This window comes from Megalobrama amblycephala, linkage group LG20, assembly GCF_018812025.1.
Source record: "Megalobrama amblycephala isolate DHTTF-2021 linkage group LG20, ASM1881202v1, whole genome shotgun sequence".
Classification (NCBI taxonomy): Eukaryota; Metazoa; Chordata; class Actinopteri; order Cypriniformes; family Xenocyprididae; genus Megalobrama; species Megalobrama amblycephala.
The window spans coordinates 2308809-2328708 of record NC_063063.1 but is presented as its reverse complement, the minus strand read 5'-3'; the positions used below and the strand labels follow the sequence as shown (position 1 = coordinate 2328708).

Genomic DNA, 19900 nt, shown 5'->3' with positions numbered 1-19900 from the left:
AACAAAGTTTCCCAAGTTTTACAGTTCATAAAATCTTTAAAAACAAATTACATTAATTATACATTAATTATACATTGAACTGAGTAAGACCGTGTAAAAGGACGGTGCGAGTGTGGATTAGTAGTCTGGCCCCCTGATATTAAGGAGAAAAAATGTTGGCCCTCATCACTATTGAAGTTGCCCATATAGCTTATGTGGTATCTTTCAAATTAATATTTTATATGAATTCGAGTTCCTCTCTTTCATTTTTAGGAAGATTCTGGTGGTCCATTACAGTGTAAGCAGGGTTCTGCGTGGATATTAGCTGGTGTCACTAATTTTAGGGTTCCTTGCGGCACTGGAACTACACCTGACAGTTATGCTAGAGTATCCAAATTCCAAAGCTGGATCTTGGAAAATGTTAATGTATCAGACATTGGATTTGTGATTTTTAAATCTGATGGTGAAGATAAGGACAGCAGCTTTCTGTGCTATGGAGAAGAGACAGGTAAGAGTGAAAACAGAACAAAGCAGGTTCTATATGCAAGTGAATGTAATAGCTTGCATGAAACAAACATCAATAACTTTTTCAGCATTTATTAAACTTGAAAGTGTTTATTTTACATATACATTTGTAATAAAAGTTGTGTGGATTAAATGGAAAGTTCACCCAAAATTGTGTAGTAAGCAGTTAGATCGAAATTTCAGCCAGTTCATGCCATTTTAAGTGTATGTGCATCAGGTCGATGGATATGCTGTTAAAGGCTGAGACAAATTGACGCATGTGTGTGTGTTAAAATTTCAGACCTTTTCTACCCATTTGGAAATGGAGACATAAAGAATCCATCTCAAGATGTTGGAAGCTCTCCGATAATATTCTTGGAAAAGCCCTTTGTATATTTTGGACGTGTTTATCGACAGACTTATGTAAGCACATTGTGTTTATACATTGTGTGTACAGTATATATGTGTGTATATAAAGTGCATTCAGAAGGTATTCACAATTCACTCCATAACACATAATGACAAAGCAAAAAACTTTGTGATAACTTTGCAAATTTATTAAAAAAGAACACTGAAATATCACACTGACATAAGTATTCAGAGCCCATCTGACATAAGCACATCTGATAGTGGTTACAGCCTCAAGTCTTGTGTTGTTTTTCAGCTTTTACACAAATTACATAATGATTACTCAACCATTCAATCCTTCCCATTCTTACATGGTCTTATATTTTATTTATTTATAATGTATATTTTTTGTAGTTATTTTTAATAATTATTATTTTAAAAACAGTTTCATTGAGTTTTAAACTGCATTTTATACGTCACAAACAGTTGTAAAATTGCAAACCTCATATAATTAAAATTAATGTGAAATAAAAAAAGATTGTACATTGTCCATTTGTTGAAAGAAAACACCTTTAGCTTTTTAAGAGTTTCATTCTGTATTTTGTACTGCCAAATCTCTTTATAATATTGTTTATCTCTGCTTCAGGTTAATAACAACGGACATTTGACATTTTATGAGCCTCTTTCTGAGTCGGTACCCAATTATTTACTGTCGCAAGTCAACAGAGACATCATTGCTCCACTTTGGACAAACATGGACAACACTGTCAATGGAACCATCTCCTATCGTCAGGTCACTAGAGGCAGACTCTTACTAGCAGCCTCAAACCACATAAACCAGTATTTTCCCAATCTGAACTTCACTGCTTCATGGCTGTTCATTGCCACTTGGGATAAAGTACCATACTTTAACAACTCACAATCGGTAAGCTAGGCTATATGTTAATGTAAGTCTTTTTGAAATTTGGTGTTCCACGCACTATTCAAACAATTTGATGGGATATATTGATTTATTTTCAAAATCTCTTTGTCTCTAAAATTAAAATGCATGGTCTAAAGTACATGGCTCCAGTGCACTTAGGGCGTGTCCGAATCCACTTTTGCTAGTTTAACGACAAGAAAAAAGGCACTCCCGGGCATAGTCTGAAAGGGTTGTACCTGTTAAGTAATGGGTTGTGGGCGTAACATGGAATAAACCAATCAGAGTCTCATCTCCCATTCCCTTAAAAGCCAGTTGTGCTTGCACCGTGACGGATTCGCTATTTACATGGCGGAATTTGAAAATGGAAAAAACTAAATGCTTCTCTAACGAGGAAAAGAATCTGCTTGTGCGCAAGGTTAAAGCTTGCGAGCAGACCATCTACCAGACAAGCCGGATTCTACCAAAGCATTTCTATCTTTATGCACACAATACCAATGTTTTACATTGTAATCCTTTTATTTTAAATATTTGGCATGTTTGTGTGCTGCTGCACATCCCTGTGTGTGCAATACGCAGAGTGTAGGTGCGTTGTGTACCCGCCTATAGGCTCATATTACTAACGTGCTCTTTAAATAAAAAAAAATATTGCAGTCTATTTCAGTTGCTTCAAAATAGCAATGCGCCTGAACACACCTCATTTTCAGACCAGCACATCCATGAGAGCACAAATGGGCTCAAATACATTTGCTATTTAAACAACGTGGTGCAGGACTTGAAAATGATAACTGCGTCAGGCTGAAACTAGCAAAAAACACTTACGTCCCACCTGGAGCCACATTGTGCCATGTGTTTGATAGGGCCCCTAGTGTTTCCTGTGTTCTTTCTCAGGTCTTGTCCTTATTATTATTGATTTATTGAACTCCACTGCATTTGGGTCCTCTTGCCCTTGTTTCTGAGTTTCACCAATGTAACACGTTTACCATTGCTTGGCGAAATTTCATGTGCGAAATCCAGTCATTGCAATAGGAATCTGCCCAATCTAGAGTGATTTTCAAGTTGGTCATGCAACAGAAAGCTTATAGAGTGGTGCAGGGATAACATCAGAACCCAGAAGTCTAATTTGCTGTTGGTTCCTTCAAGATTTTCCTATGGGGTTTTCTAATGGGGTTTTTCAATTTATGAGTAAAATAAAGCAAGTGGTAAACATAACTTGATGATACTTTGACATTTTGTTTTACAACATACTGTACACTGCACACACTCACAGCCCAAGCTGTCTTATCTAGTTACTGTCTTATCTAGTAATGTACGTTTTCAAAATTGAACATAACAGACAATAGACAATAAATCTTTTTTGCACACCAATTTCACTGAAATGTTGCTTCAATAGTTTGGGTAAAAGAAAGAGGAAAGCTCTTTGATGAATATTAAAGCACAAAATGGGAACATAAATATATTTTTGACTTAACTGCAGAATTAATCAAGCATAAAGACGTCATTACTTTCTGTCTATGAGCTATTATCATTTTCTGTTTCTGTAACAGAGTTCATCTTTTCAAGTTGTTTTGGTCTCTGGTGGTTCTCTGTCTTTTGTCATGATGAACTATGGAAATATCTCCTCTACAGATCAACGCTTTCAGGTTTGAAAGAATTAGAACCGTATCTCTGAACTCTGTCACTAAGATAATACTAGAGAACTTATAAATATATTGTACTGCAAAGCATTTTTGGTGATGACTGATTTTTGTTTACTCAGGCTGGCTATGGCACAATAAACTCAACAAATAATTTTTCAATCCCTGTGACTGATGAAAATAAGCTGTCCAACTCCAGCAATGTCAATGTCCCGGGACGCTGGGCATTCCGCGTTGATGGTGGACCTGAAGAGGGTAATCCTTTTTTGACTGTGCAATTATTTTTTTGAAACCATGAACCACATCTGAACAAATCAGACCAATTACAACTTACAAGGCCCACTTGATATTAGGTGTCTATACTAACTAACATTTAAATTATTTATTTGATACAATGCACTTACTGTGTACATTCATGTTTTTACAGTAGACTAGATTAGACTAGATATTTTAAAGAATACCTGCTTATAATTACAGCTTTATTTAATTTTTGTAATCACATCTAATTACACTATATTGACCCTTCCCTTACACCTTAACCCACCCTTAAACCATCCACAAAACTGTGCCTAACCTTATCCGTATCCCGCCTCAGTAGCCGCAGAAGTATTTTGCAGTACAACAATATGAACACAAGTACATTGTGCTTATTTGTTTATATAAGTAAATAGTAGTTAAGGACACCTAATATAAAGTGTGTCCCTTACAAAAGAAGCTGTTGGAATACAATGCATAAAATATTCCTGATACATTTTATACAATTTAATTTAGGGATTTTTGCAGTTGGACTTTTCTAAAACACTCAAACATTATAAACACTGAATCATTTAAAATGTTGTAATATTAGGATGTTCCTCTTTCAATTGCAGGAATTTTTTACCCATATGGAGATGAGGATACAAAGAACCCTGCAGAGGATTTTGGAAGTTCTCCACTGATCAACCTGATGCAGCCATTTGCCTACTTTGGGCTTGTTTATAATGAACTATACGTAAGCAGCATCGTCACATTCATGACACTGTACACTATCTTAGTTTTATTGAATTTATATTCCACATGAAGAATTAATTGAAAGTCCAGATGACTGAGCTTTCACTGTTTTGGTCTCAAAACAGGTGAATAACAAAGGGTACTTGACTTTTGAAGGACCTTTTTATCAGTGGTATCCCTATTATTTTCCTGCAAACTCGACTAGAGACATCATCGCTCCATTGTGGACAGACATTGACATTACACATAAAGGAACCATCTCTTACAGACAAGTAACAGATGGTCATCTCTTAAATCGAGCATCAAGAGACATAAACCAATATTACCCCAACTTGAACTTCTCTGCCTCGTGGGTTTTCATTGTAACATGGGATAAAGTACCGTATTATGGATACAGGCGAACAGTAAGTGTTTTTTTGGTTAGATTGAATTAATATGACAGCAGCTTCTTGCACAAAAATTTGTGATAAGCAAAAAATATCCCATGTTCTCTGTATTTATGTAGTAATTCTCTTTATCTTTCAGGAGTCAACCTTTCAAGTGGTTTTGGTGTCTGGCAAAAACATGTCATTCACACTCATGCACTTTGGTAATATTGCCCCAGCCATACATCCTGTTACGGTAAAGTCATTTGGAAAAAAGACACGGAAATCAAAATAAATTATCTTTATCACTGTGAAAAGTATAACTGAACTTTTTGTCTTGTTATTGATTGACAGTCTGGATATGACACAAGTGGATCAACTGATTTCTTTACAATTCCTGTCTCTGACACCACAAACCTGTCATACACCAGCAATGTCAACGTCATGGGTCGATGGGTATTTCGAACTGGAACTGCATCAGAAAACAATGGTACAATAATTTAATAATTAAAATTCATGGCATTTATTGCATGTAATGTTTAATAGTTGTTTGAAAGAAAAATGTATCCACTTTAAAATTTCCTCCTTTAAACCTTTAAATACTCATAATGATACTATTGGGAATATTAGGAATATTCTACCCGTATGGAGGTGTAGACGATGAGAAAAACCCACAGTCAGACGATGGAAGTTCTCCACTGATCCCCTTGCGGCGACCATTTGTGTATTTTGGTCATGTATATGACAAAATATTTGTAAGAAGCATTCATTAATGACATTCATTAATATATATTCCACATAGATGATGTCACTTGAAAGTCCAGATAACATATTTTGATCCTACAGGTGAATAATAATGGAGACCTGACCTTTGATGTACCACTTTCCCAGTGGATTCCCAATTATTTTCCTGCAAACTCAACTAGAGACATCATCGCTCCACTGTGGACAGACATTAATAATCGTGGAGGAGGAAACATCTCTTACCGACAAGTAACAGATGTTTATCTCTTGAAACAGGCTTCAAGAGACATAAACCAATATTATCCCAAATTGAGGTTCTCTGCCTCGTGGGTTTTTATTGCTACATGGGATAAAGTACCGTACTATAGAATGACAGAGACAGTAAGTTTTACTTTCAATTAATATACACTTTCAAACCTTGAATGTTTATTTGTCTGTCAATCATCATTGTATTGCATTGCATCATAAGATTTGGCTACATAAAAACTACAGAGCTTTGAACCTCGTCCGTTCTCGTTGATGTTTGATGTGTATATTGTGTTTCCTGCCTGTTTCCGTGATTAAATACTACTCCTCGTATTTGCCTTCGTCCTTGGGCCTTCTTATACACACGTGCACATAACAGAAGAACAGACCAACATAGTTAATTTTGCGCGTTTTCTTTTGTTTATTTTTTTTCGTCATCATGGATCCTGCTGTTGCCCTACTATGCCTGGAGCAGAAGGACCGCTCCCTGGAGGTACACACCATGGACATTTTGGAGTTGGCCTGCCTCACTCACTATCCCTCGTGAAGATTTTGCTGCATGTGTGGAGTGGGTGCTGATAAACAACAACTCGGCATTCACCATCGGCCCAGCCGAGCCTATCAGCACCGCTCCACCTAACCCAGCGCCCAGTCAGCTTATGCTATGTCTGCAGATTGCCCGCCCAGCCTCCCTCTCCCCCCTCCTCTATTTGACCAGTATATTTCCACAGCTGCTACTACTCCTCTGGTTCCTGTCTGTTCCTCATCTCCTCCTCAGCCGTCTCCTCGCAGTACTGCAAATTCCCCGCGGGGCTTCCAGTCTCCAGTATGGCCTTGGCGTGAGGATCCCCTGTCTTCACTTCCAGCCACAGAACCCCAGACTCCACCTGAGTCCTTTGATCCGTCGGTTTCGCCTTGGCTCATTGCACCCTCAGCTCCGCTGTGGCACATCATCCCACCCACTCCACCAGGCTTCCTCATCTCACCGGCTGCGCCTTGGTCAGGCATCTCCCTGGTTCCACCTCGGGATTTCTGTCTGCCGGTTGCACCTCTGCCTTCCATCCCTCCAGCTCCACCGGGCTCCGCCTTCCCTCCAGCTCCTCCATTATCCTCGGTCGCACTGGCTCCACAGCGGTCTTCTGTATCCCCATCTCCACTTCAGTGCCATGAGCCATCAGCTCCACCATGGACCTTCAGTGTCACCCAGGCTCCGTGTCTCTTTGGATCCATCTGGTTCTCCACCGCGGCTGGCAGCGTCGCAGGAGAAAGTCATTTGTTTCACATATGTCCTGTGAATTATCTTAAGTTCCCTTTGTTTATCACGTGTATATATATATATACCCTGTGTGCTCCTTCATTCCTCGTCCGTTCTCGTTGATGTTTGATGTGCATATTGTGTTTCCTGCCTGTTTCTGTGATTAAATACTACTCCTCATATTCGCCTTCGTCCTTGGGCCTTATACACACTTGGACGTAACAATCTGCAACAAACTGCAAATTTTTGCTCAATTTGTGTTTTTACTCTTCGAATGTGAGCTCCATATTCACTATATCATTCTATATAAGCCATAAAAGCCTGATGTATCAAATATGATGCTCAACACCAAACATTTTTATTTCTTGAGATTTAAAAAAAAAAATAATAATTTTGAAGGCTCTGTTTATGATTATTAAAGCACATAAATGGGAAGATGATTTGCTTTTATTTAAAGCTCTGCAGAATTAAGCATAAAGATGGAATTCTGTCTATGAGATATTAGGATAATTTTCTGTTTCTGTAACAGAGTTCTTTTCAAGTTGTTTTGATCTCTGGTGGCTCTCTGTCTTTTGTCATGATGAACTACAGAAATATCTCCTCTACGAATCAGCGCTTTCAGGTTAGAAAAAATTAGAACCGTATCTCTGAACTCTGACACTAAGATAATACTAGAAAACATGTAAATATCTTGCGCTGCAAGGCCTTTTTTATGATGATTACTTTTTGATTTTTCAGGCTGGCTATGACACAATAGACTCAACAAATTATTTTTCAATCCCTGCGCCTGATGCAAATAAGCTGTCTAATTCCAGCAATGTCAATGTGACGGGACGATGGGTATTTCGCGTTGATGGTGGGTCTAAGGAAGTTAACATCACTGTTTAATACAAAGAATATGATAATTAGCCATGAAATATAACATGAAAGAATGTAGGCACTAAAAAATGTCCTCCTTCAAATCTTGAAACACTCATAATGATACTATTGGAAATATTAGGAATATTCTACCCATATGGTGATGTAGAGGATGAGAAAAACCCACAGTTGGATGATGGAAGTTCTCCACCGATCCCCTTGCTGCAGCCATTTGTGTACTTTGGCCATGTATATGACAAAATATTTGTAAGTAGCATTCATTAATGACATTCATTAATATATATTCCACATTGATGATGTTGCTTGAAAATCCAGACAACATATTTTGATCCTACAGGTGAATAATAATGGAGACCTGACCTTTGATGAGCCACTTTCCCAGTGGTTTCCAAATTATTTTCCTGCATACTCGACTAAAGACATCATCGCTCCACTTTGGACAGACATTGATAACAGTGGAGGAGGAACCATCTCTTACCAACAAGTAACAGATGGTCCTCTCTTGAAACGGGCTTCAAGAGACATAAACAAATATTTTGCCAACTTGGAGTTCTCTGCCTCGTGGGTTTTTATTGCTACATGGGATAAAGTACCATACTTTGGAATGACAGAGGCAGTAAGTATTTCTTTCTATAAGCATACACTTTCAAATCTCTAATGTTTGTCTCTCAATCATCATTGTATTGCATTGCATTATAAGTTTTGCCCCCATAAAAACTACATAGCTTTGTTCATAAAACATCTCGGGTCACACATGTAACCATGGTTCCCTGAGAACAGGGAACGAGACGCTGCATCAGAGCGCTAGGGGAACGCCTCCGCATGAACCGGTGTCTGAAACACATATCCAATCTTGGCAATATCATATTGGCCGGCATCAGCCCATGACATCATAACAATGCGACCCGCACGTATATAAGGGGTGCTTAAATAACATGTCATCCATTTATCGTCTGAAGGGACTGTAAGCAGGCGGGCCCCTAGGTATGGCTAAGAGACACAGCGTCAAGTTCCCTTTAGAAAGGGAACGTCTCAAGTTACGCATGTAACCATGGTTCCCTGAGAACAGGGAACGAGACACTGCATCTCTTAGCCATACCTCGGGGCCCACCTGCTTACAGTCCCTTAAACACGCTAGGGGAGTGATATACCCATGCTGCCATGCTGAGGGGAGTGTATGCCAACCATGGCAGTGACAACTGTCAGAATCTGGCAAATTCAAATGAAATGCCAGACCCACTCACCCTATGGGTCACAAACGAGCTGTCAGTGACAGCACTCCCAGCGGTCAAAGCCTCAGCTATAAGCTTCAAAGCGGCCTCCATATCTTACACATGAAGGTATTCCAAGGCCGCACATAGGCCTGGAACCAACCACTTCCACAGAAGGGGTCCCTTTAAGGCAGCGTGGCTAGGGGCCCGAAGTCAACCCAAATACCACCAGGGAGGCTGACCTGGCTTCTAGCTGAACTAGTAACCTAGTCTGCCAACAACCTGTTTTCTCAGAAACAGAGTCTCTAGGCACAGAAGTCTCTTGAAGAGACATCCAGAAAGAGGGACTGCAGAAAGGGCAGTAGACCAACTCAGACCGGATCTTATAGACAGGCATCCTGGAAAGCAGGACTCAGCGAAGTGCTATCGACCCCTGCAAGTGAGAGGAGTAAATCTGCTCGATCCTAGGATCTACAAAACACCTAAGTTTCAAGGCACTATGGAGGCCGTGCACTCTAGAAAGGAACCCTCGCGAGGGGAATGTTCACAGCCTAAGGGCTGATCTAACTGGGAGGCCTCGAGAGAAGCCTTCAACCTCTGACCAGACTTAGGGAGCTAAGTACTCAAATCTACCCCAGAGCAAGGGAAGTCAAAAGCTCGACCTATTAGGTCAGCCAGGCTATGGGCTAGAATGCGAAGGTGAACTAGATGGCCAAGCCAGCTACACATAGTAACGTGAGGTCTCAGGAGGGCCGGAAAGGCCAACTACCTGACAATATGACCTTGCTGACCGATACCTAACTGCTGGGGACTCACATCAGGGAGGCCTACAGTGGCCAACTACCTGGCATAGAGTCTTGACTGGCAGAGAAATAACCATACTGTGGGGAATTCGCCTTCTGAGGGGCCTACTAAAGCCACACATCTTGATAGCAAACATTCACTGGCTGAATATAGTCATTGCTAACTGCCATGCACCCACTTATTAGGGGCCTTCAGAGAGGCCTGCTAAGGCCTGATAGCAAGCCATTGCTAGCTGCCAAGAACCCAAATTCGCCCACAGGGAGGCCTGCTAAGGCCAACAACCCGAGCAAATCTTCTGGCTACCACGTTCCAGCAAGACGGGGCTAAAAAGTACCCACACTACTGGGGACTCGTTCACAAAGAGGCCTGCTAAGGTCTACTTATCCAAAAGCAAGTCATTGCTAGCTGCTAAGAGCCCCAAAACATTGGGGGTTCGCCCACACGGACGCCCACCAAGGCCTGCTACCTGACAGCAAACGTCTGCTAGCTGTCACATACCCAAAGTGCTGGGGACTCGCTCACAGGGAAGCCTGCTAAGGCCAACTACCCAGAGTGTGTGTTGTTGCTACAACATCCGCACTGATGGGGGCTCAACACAGAGAGGCCTGATAAGGCCTACCATCTGTTAAAAATAATGAAGCTACCAGGAAACCTTTTATTTTTTCTGCCCAAAAAACGCTTCCTACACAGGTAACAGCGGTCTAGAATTACAGAAGTATTTAAAGTCGGCATTAAATCAAAATGGACAATTCTTGTTTTTTTATGGAATATTGTAGTATATATTATCAATAATTTATTCGTGCATTTAATTATTTTTTAAAAATTCATGTGTCCTCATAATCTTTAATCAAAAACATGAATCTCCTCTTCCCCTTCAAAACGACTCATCTTCTCTTCCTGTCACATGCTATAGCGCGAGGGTGGAGCTATCTGGAATTGCTAGCATATGTATGGGGTAAATGCTGTCGCTGGGGTAAGCTTCACTTTATAGAGATTAATGCATTAACCACCGCTGATGCCAGTCATTGGAGTGTACAGTACCCTCAAACATGGAAAGGAACCTGAGGACACGCTCAGTCAGTCAGGCTGTGTGTCCACTAGAGCAGAGCAAGCAACCGGAGCGTTTTTAGATTAATTCCTATAGAAGTTGAGCGTCACACTTAACTTACGCGCGAGCATAAGGCTCAACTTCCATAAGAGTGAACCTAAAACACTTGCTCTTACCCCGCCGCACCAATGGACATGCACCGTCAGTCAATCAGTCTATCTCGCAAATCAAGAAAAACAATCAAGTCCCACCCTCTCATTTCAGATGCCGTTTTACTCGGATAGACATCACAGTAGAGAAGAAAAGACAATCGCAACTTCCGTTTCATGCCGACTTTATTTAAAAGACTTAAAACGGTTCATCCTGTGGCCACAGGGTGGCGGCCTCTCACTATGAAGAATGTGAGGTCTTCCACCCCATAGGGCCTAAAAGAAGCAAATCCTACACAGGTGACAGCGATGTAAAAAATACATTAGTATTTAACACTCTATTTCTCCTTTGTTTTACAGAAAAAAATCTAAGAATAGTTCAACCTGCAGCCACAGAGTGGCGACCTGTCACCATGGAAACCGTGATGGTCCACCACTCTATAAAGCCTAAAAAGAGCGCATCTTACACAGGGAACATAGGTCTATAAAGAAATACTTAATATTTAAAATTAAAAAAGACCAAGTAACAGTTCCACCTGCGGCCACAAGGTGGCGACCTACCACCATTCACAATGTGTGGTCCTCCACCCCACAAGCCTGAAAGGGTCTTCTCACTATCAAGCCATTTTTTAACTGGCAGACCATCAACCACAGGCCTGATGTAAGAAGCACCTGGGGTTAAAGGAGAACGGAGAGGGTAGTTCTGATCACCCTCAGAGTGAGGAGATCCATCCATGATGCTGACTGCATTCTTGAAGGATCACCTCACTCAGATCCTTCTACTTCCTAGAGTATCGCCTTCTCTGTGTCCAGTCCCTCTGCGAAGGGGTGCACAATAGGCAACACTCGCCTTCTGGCCCTGTCCACGGCTCTCGGGTCGGGACGGCCAGGCCCAACCTGTCTGGTTGAGGACTCAAACCTCAGCAGCATGCACGTCTTGAATGCTGCTGGTCTAAGTCGCTCAGCAGGTCAACCTGGTGCCCCGTCACACTGGATCCACACACTTAATAATCCTCTCTGTGCATTTCATTTTGCCAGATAGTGCTACACACATGACAGACCCTGAAGATGATGGCCCTGTCCCAAATGACACCCTAAACACTCATGGCCATCCTACGAGTTCGCACTTTCGTGACGTAACGTCGCCTTGACTGTCGGCAAGAAGTCTGCCGTGGAGCTTGCACCAGGGTGGACTCAGCAAAAATGCACATCGAGGGTGCATATCGGCCGCAAAGGGGGCACTTGCGAGCACCCTTCTGAAGCCTAAAATTGACAAATGGGACACCCTACGGTCTCGTGGACTTAACGGACACGTGCATGCGGCAGCTATTGTAAGTCCACAAGACTGAAAGTGCATAGAAGTGTGCCATTTGGGTCATGGCCGATAAGAGGATGACGTTATTTGGGCGCCCCTTATATACGTGCGGGTCGCATTGTTATGATGTCATGGGCTGACGTCGGTCAATATGATATTTGCCTTGTCCAAATACCCACACTTGTCATCTTGGCCACTTGAGATCTCGTGCACGCGACAGGAAGTAAGTGCGCAAGAATGTCCCATGTCTTAAAAAAGCCCAAGTGCAGTGCCCTTAATGCACACTAAACCCACACTATCTTGAATACCGCTTCTGAGCTAAGCGTATCCCATAATGCATTATGTTCGGGAACTCACATGCCCCGAAATCACGAGATGTCAAGGAAAACATACGACTGTAAGTTAAAATTAATTATATAGTTTGGTAGTAAAATATAAAGTGTTGCACATTTTATTGATGCAAAGATGAGTAGGCTATGTGTATTTTGTACAACAATTGCAACTGCTTTTTATTACTTAAAGAAGCACCACAATTTTAAAATTGTGTCATCTGTTAGTTACATAGCGACCACTGAACAGACATTTAGAAGTGTATTTTAAAATGCAGAGGATTGAAAATAATAATTAAAACAAAAAAAGCTGTAAACGCTTGCATTTTTTTGTAACACTATGGGCCCTATAATACACCCGGTGCAATGCGACGCAAGGTGCAGCGCAAGTGTGTTTGCTTCCGGCGCCGTTCGCGTTTTCCCGTTCAGCGCCACGTCCTTAAATTAGTAAATGCATTTGCGCCAGTTAGTGCGCCCATGGGCGTGCTGGTCTAAAAAAGAGGTGTGTTCAGGCGCATTGCCGGCGCATTGCTATTTTAAGGAGCTGAAAATAGACTGCGCCATAGACCAACTCAAACCTGGTCTAAAGTCTAAAGTCAATGGCGCAATATTTTTTTGTTAGAGCGTGTTGGTAGAAACCGCGCCTCTGGGCGCGTCCACAGTGCGCGTTGACTTTGCTTATTACACACAGGGATGCGCATCACACAAACATGCCAAATATTAAAAACAAAAGGATTACAGTGTAAAAGAATATTATTGTGTAGGCTACATAAATATAAGAATGTAATGATGAATAGTCATTGCGTGTATTAGAATTAGGCTACCTATTTTCAATTTAGCCTATTACTACTTATAATGATGAACGAAATTGGCTAATTAATTGAACAATCGTGCCAATACACACACATACTGTATATATTAACTGACTCATCGCACGAGCAGATTGGTTTCTTCGCTTGAAAAGCGTTCAGCTTTTCCGCCAACAAATTCCGCCATGTAAATAGCAATCCGCCATGGTGCGAGCGCATCTCGCTCTTAAAGGGAATGGGAGATGACACTCTGATTGGTTTATTGAACGTTACGGCCATTACTCATTAAGAGAATAGGGACAACCCATTTCAAAAATGCGCCCCAGCGGACGGACCGTTTTTCTGTCGTTAAAATAGCAAAAGTGGATTTGGACACGCCCTGAGTGCACCTGCGCAGTGCGCTTTACACTTTGCGTTTAGATCGTTAAAATAGGGCCCTATAAGTGTGTCCCATCGGGCAATCAAAAGTTCTACACACACTTGCGGTCTTCATGCCCACTTGAACAATTTTGCCAAATACAGGAAATACGTCATGTAAGTAGACAAGTGGTCAAGTGCAAAGACTGCAAGTGCGGATATTTAGACAAAGCTATTGCCAAGACTGGATATGTGTTTCAGACACTGGTTCATGCGGAGGCGTTCCCCTAGCGCTATGACGCAGCTCGAGTACCCTTTCGAAAGGGAACTAAGCATTTAAATATCATTTTACTAAGACATAATTGGGAGATATAAAGTGATATTTATATGTATTTTATGTAGTCTGTTATACTGTTATAAATGCAGAATTAATCAAGCATAATGATGGATTTCTGTCAATGAGATATTAGGATAATTTTCTGTTTCTGTAACAGAGTTCATCTTTTCAAGTTGTTTTGGTCTCTGATGGCTCTCTGTCTTTTGTCATGATGAACTACGCAAACATTTTCTCTACGGATCAATGGTTTCAGGTTAGAAAGAATTAGAGAAACTGTATCTCTAAACACTGACACTAAGATAATACTAGAGAACTTGTAAATATCTTGTGCTCCAAAAGCCTTTTTGGTGATGACTGATTTTTGTTTACTCAGGCTGGCTATGACACAATAAACTCAACTAATTATTTTTCAATCCCTGTGGCTGATGAAAATAAACTCTCCAACTCCAGCAATGTCAATGTGACAGGACGATGGGTATTTAGCGTTGATAAGGAGGGTAACATCACTGTTTAATACAAAGCATATGATAAATAGCCATGAAATGTAACATGAACGAAAATAGTAGGCACTATAATATTTCCTTCTTCAAATATTGAAATACTCATAATGATACTATTGGGAATATTAGGAATATTCTACCCATATGGAGGTGTAGAGGATGAGAAAAACCCACAGTCGGATGATGGAAGTTCTCCACTGATCCCCTTGCGGCGACCATTTGTGTACTTTGGCCATGTATTTGACAAAATATTTGTAAGAAGCATTCATTAATGACATTCATTAATATATATTCCACATAGATGATGTTAAAAGAAAATCCAGATAACATATTTTGATGCTACAGGTGAATAATAATGGAGACCTGACCTTTGATTAGCCACTTTACCAGTGGTTTCCCAATTTTTTTCCTGCATACTCGACTAAAGACATCATCGCTCCACTGTGGACTGACATTGATAATCGTGGAGGAGGAACCATCTCTTACCGACAAGTAACAGACGGTCCTCTCTTGAAACGGGCTTCAAGAGACATAAACAAATATTTTCCCAAATTGAGGTTCTCTGCTTCGTGGGTTTTTATTGCTACATGGGATAAAGTACCATACTTTGGAATGACAGAGACAGTAAGTTTTTCTTTCATTTAGCATGCACTTTCAAACTTCGAATGTTTATATGTCTCTCAATCATCATTGTATTGCATTGCATTATTAAAATATCAAATATGATGCTCAACACAAAACAAATGGGATTTCACATTGATTTTTTTTCTTGAGATTTAAAAAAAAAATCTGTTTATGTTTATGTTTATGTATCTGTTTAAATCTGTTTATGATTATTAAAGCACATAAATGGGAAGATGATTTGCTTTTAATTAAAGCACTTCAGAATTAATTAAGCATAAAAATGGATTTCTGTCTATGAGATATTAGGATAATGTTCTTTTTCTGTAACAGAGTTCATCTTTTCAAGTTGTTTTGGTCTCTGGTGGCTCTCTGTCTTTTGTCATGATGAACTACGGAAATATCTCTACGAATCAATGGTTTCAGGTTAGAAAGAATTAAAGAACCGTATCTCTGAACTCTGGCACTAAGATAATACTAGAGAACTTGTAAATATCTTGTGCTGCAAGGCCTTTTTGATGATGATTACTTTTTGTTTTTTCAGGCTGGCTATGACACAATAAACTCAACTAATTATTTTTCAATCCCTGCGCCTGATGCAAATAAGCTGTCTAACTCCAGCAATGTCAATGTGACGGGGCGATGGGTATTTCGTGTTGATGGTGGGTCTAAGGAAGTTAACATCACTGTTTAATACAAATAATATGATAAATAGCCATGAAATATAACATGAAAGAAAAATTTAGGCACTATAAAATTGCTTCTTCAAATATTGAAACACTTATAATGATTCTATTGGGAATATTAGGAATATTCTACCCATATGGAGGTGTAGAGGATGAGAAAAACCCACAGTCAGATGATGGAAGTTCTCCACTGATCCCCTTGCTGCAGCCATTTGTGTATTTTGGCCGTGTATATGACAAAATATTTGTAAGAAGCATTCATTAATGGCATTCATTAATATAATTGAAGAGTTTCGTTGCAAAACGAGATAACTTCTCGTAAAATTAAAATCTTGTTTTTTGGTTGTGCATTCCAATTAATATCAATTCAACTGCAGTTGGTTTGTTTTGATTTAAACCTTCATAACTTAAAAAATACAGCTAAGTAGCACCATAAAACAAAATAATAACATGATAACATAATAATAAACATGTTTTGACAAAATTGTTAAAAACGGAGTAATCTCGTTTTGCAACGAAACTCTTCATATATTCCACATTGATGATGTTACTTGAAAATCCAGATAACATATTTTGATCCTACAGGTGAATAATAATGGAGACCTGACCTTTGACAAGCCACTTTCCCAGTGGCTTCCCAATTTTTTTCCTGCATACTCGACTAAAGACATCATCGCTCCACTGTGGACAGACATTAATAATAGCAGGAAAGGAACCATCTCTTACCGACAAGTAACAGACGGTCCTCTCTTGAAACGGGCATCAAGAGACTTAAACAAATATTTTCCCAACTTGAACTTCTCAGCCTCGTGGGTTTTTATTGCTACATGGGATGAAGTACCGTACTTTGGAATGACAGAGACAGTAAGTTTTTCTTTCAACCTTGAATGTTTATTTGTCTCTCAATCATCATTGTATTGCATTGCATTATAAGATTTGCCCCCATAAAAACTACAGAGCTTTGATCATAAAACTAAGCATTTAAATATCATCTCACTAAGACATAATTGGGAGATATAGAGTGATATTTAAATTCTTTTTATCTTAGTAGTCTGTTATAAATATCTCATTGATTTATATTACAAGATATCAGGATTTTATCTTACGTTTTGGCCATATAAATATCAGCATCCGCAACAAACTGCAAATTTTTGCTCAGTTTGTGTTTTTTCCTCCAATGCGAGCTCCATATTCTCACTATCACATGACGCTCAACACAAAACACATATGTAATTTTTATTTCTTGAGATTTAAAAAAAAAAAAAAAAATTCTGAAGGCTCTGTTTATGATTATTAAAGCACATAAATGGGAAGATGACCTGCTTTTATTTAAGGCACTGCAGATTATTAAGCATAAAGATGGAATTCTGTCTATGAGATATTAGGATAATTTTCTTTTCCTTTTTTTTCTGTAACAGAGTTCATCTTTTCAAGTTGTTTTGGTCTCTGGTGGCTCTCTGTCTTTTGTCATGATGAACTACGCAAATATTTTCTCTACGAATCAATGGTTTCAGGTTAGAAAGAATTAAAGAACTGTATCTCTGAACTCTGGCACTAAGATATTATTAGAGAACATGTAAATATCTTGTGCTGCAAGGCCTTTTTTATGATGATTACTTTTTGTTTTTTCAGGCTGGCTATGACACAATAGGCTCAACTAATTATTTTTCAATCACTGCGCCTGATGCAAATAAGCTGTCCAACTCCAGCAATGTCAATGTGACGGGACGATGGGTTATTTCGCGTTGATGGTGGGTCTAAGGAAGTTAACATAACTGTTTGATACAAATAATATGATAAATAGCCATGAAATATAACATGAAAGAAAAAAGTAGACACTATAAAATTTCCTCCAAATCTTGAAACACTCATTATGATATTATTGGGAATATTAGAAATATTCTACCCATATGGAGATGTAGAGGATGTGAAAAACCCACAGTCAGATGATGGAAGTTCTCCACTGATCCCCTTGCGGCAGCCATTTGTGTACTTTGGCCGTGTATATGACAAAATATTTGTAAGAAGCATTCATTAATGACATTTCATTAATATATATTCCACATTGATGATGTTCACTTGAAAATCCAGATAACATATTTTGATCCTACAGGTGAATAATAATGGAGACCTGACCTTTGATGAGCCACTTTCCCAATATTATTCCTATTCTTTTCCTGCATACCTGACAAGAGACATCATCGCTCCACTGTGGACAGACATTGATAATAGTAGAAAAGGAACCATCTCTTACCGACAAGTAACAGATGCTCATCTCTTGAATCGGGCTTCAAGAGAAATAAACCAATATTTTCCCAACTTTCCCAAGTTCTCTGCCTCGTGGGGTTTTATTGCTACATGGGATAAAGTACCATACTTTGGAATGACAGAGACAGTAAGTTTTTCTTTCTATTATCATGCACTTTGAAACCTTGAATGTTTATTTGCCTCTCAATCATCATTGTATTGCATTGCATTATATGTTTTGCTCCCATAAAAACTACAGAGTTTTGATCATAAAACTATGAATTTAAATATCATCTCACTAAGACATAATTGGATATAAAGTGATATTTATATGCATTTTATGTTAGTAGTCTGTTATAAATATCTCATTGATTTACATTACAAGCTATCAGGATTTCATCTCTTTGGCCATATAAATATCAGCATCTGCAACAAACTGCTAATTTTTGCTCAGTTTGTGTTTTTTCCTCCAATGTGAGCTCCATATTCTCACTTTATCATTCTAAGCCACGAAAGCCTGATATATCAAATATGATGCTCAACAAAAAACTGTTACAGATCCCTTGTTCCCCTGGACTCTAATTCCCATGATCCTCCTGTTTCGTCACCTGCACTCACTTCCCTCGTCAGCTCCTCATCACTCATCACCTGCACCTGGACTCTATTATCAGCACTCCCTTTATATGGCACTCACTCCCTTCACTCCTTGTCCGTCTTAATGTTCTGTTAAAGTGTATGTTGGGTACTCCTTGCCTGTGTATATTAAAGAATTGTTCATGATTGTGGAAATCCGTATCTGCCTCATCCTTCTACACCAGCTACACGTAACAGAAAGACGGACCTATACCGACTGGATTTTCACAAACAAAAATGGAGACTTTCCCCCGCTCCCTGGCTCCTGCTCCTTCTACGCCTCTCTCTCATCTGTCAGCCGGCGATCGTATCATCGGGCTTCTGCAGGTCGGTCGTTCGCTGGAGAGGTATGTGGAGGAGTTCGTTGAGCTCGCTTTTTTGTCTGACTGGCCTGAAGCATGTTTGATCTCCCTGTTTCTGGATGGACTAGACGACGACACTATCCGTTTTGGTGAACCCGATTATTGTTTCTCAAGCGAAACTATCAATTCCATTTTGTGGTTAAATGACTCCAAATCCTATGTTGATTGGGTTCAGGATGGGTGTTTGTCTCTAGTCCATCCAGAAACACGGTTGGCCGGGCCAGTCAGTCAGCCACCGTCTTCCTCCGCATGCCCCTCCAGCGAACTTCCTGCCTGTTCTATGCTGGACTCCTCCGCTGGGTCCAGAAAGCGGAGGAGGAAGAAGAAAGCAGCCCCAGCCCTCTCCAATCGTATATAATATCTCCAGCTCCCTTTGAGCGCACGTCAGCCTGTCAAGAGCCTTCAAATGATTCTGCTTGGCTAATAGACTTTTGGACAGAGCCAACATCTCCAGTCTCCGCCGAGCCCGGTTCTCCGGTCTCCGCCGAGCCAAGTTCTCCGGTCTCCGCCGAGCCAAGTTCTCCGGTCTCCGCCGAGCCAAGTTCTCCGGTCTCCGCCGAGCCAAGTTCTCCGGTCTCCGCCGAGCCAAGTTCTCCGGTCTCCGCCGCCGAGCCCTCTGCTCCAGC

At 40.2% G+C, this 19900-nt stretch overlaps 1 protein-coding gene across 1 annotated transcript in view; it reads left to right on the top strand.

Annotated features, from left to right (window-relative positions):
• Positions 1–19900, top strand: part of LOC125255960 — a 43896-nt gene that overhangs the window by 13698 nt on the left and 10298 nt on the right. The window contains 18 exon segments of the mRNA XM_048171571.1: positions 253–487; positions 785–906; positions 1478–1756; positions 3298–3393; positions 3510–3642; positions 4257–4378; positions 4503–4781; positions 4903–4998; positions 5097–5232; positions 5373–5497; positions 5589–5867; positions 7517–7609; positions 7726–7843; positions 7988–8112; positions 8204–8482; positions 14383–14478; positions 14599–14722; positions 14855–14979. Of these exon segments, the coding sequence (XP_048027528.1) occupies positions 253–487; positions 785–906; positions 1478–1756; positions 3298–3393; positions 3510–3642; positions 4257–4378; positions 4503–4781; positions 4903–4998; positions 5097–5232; positions 5373–5497; positions 5589–5867; positions 7517–7609; positions 7726–7843; positions 7988–8112; positions 8204–8482; positions 14383–14478; positions 14599–14722; positions 14855–14979 (2862 nt within the window).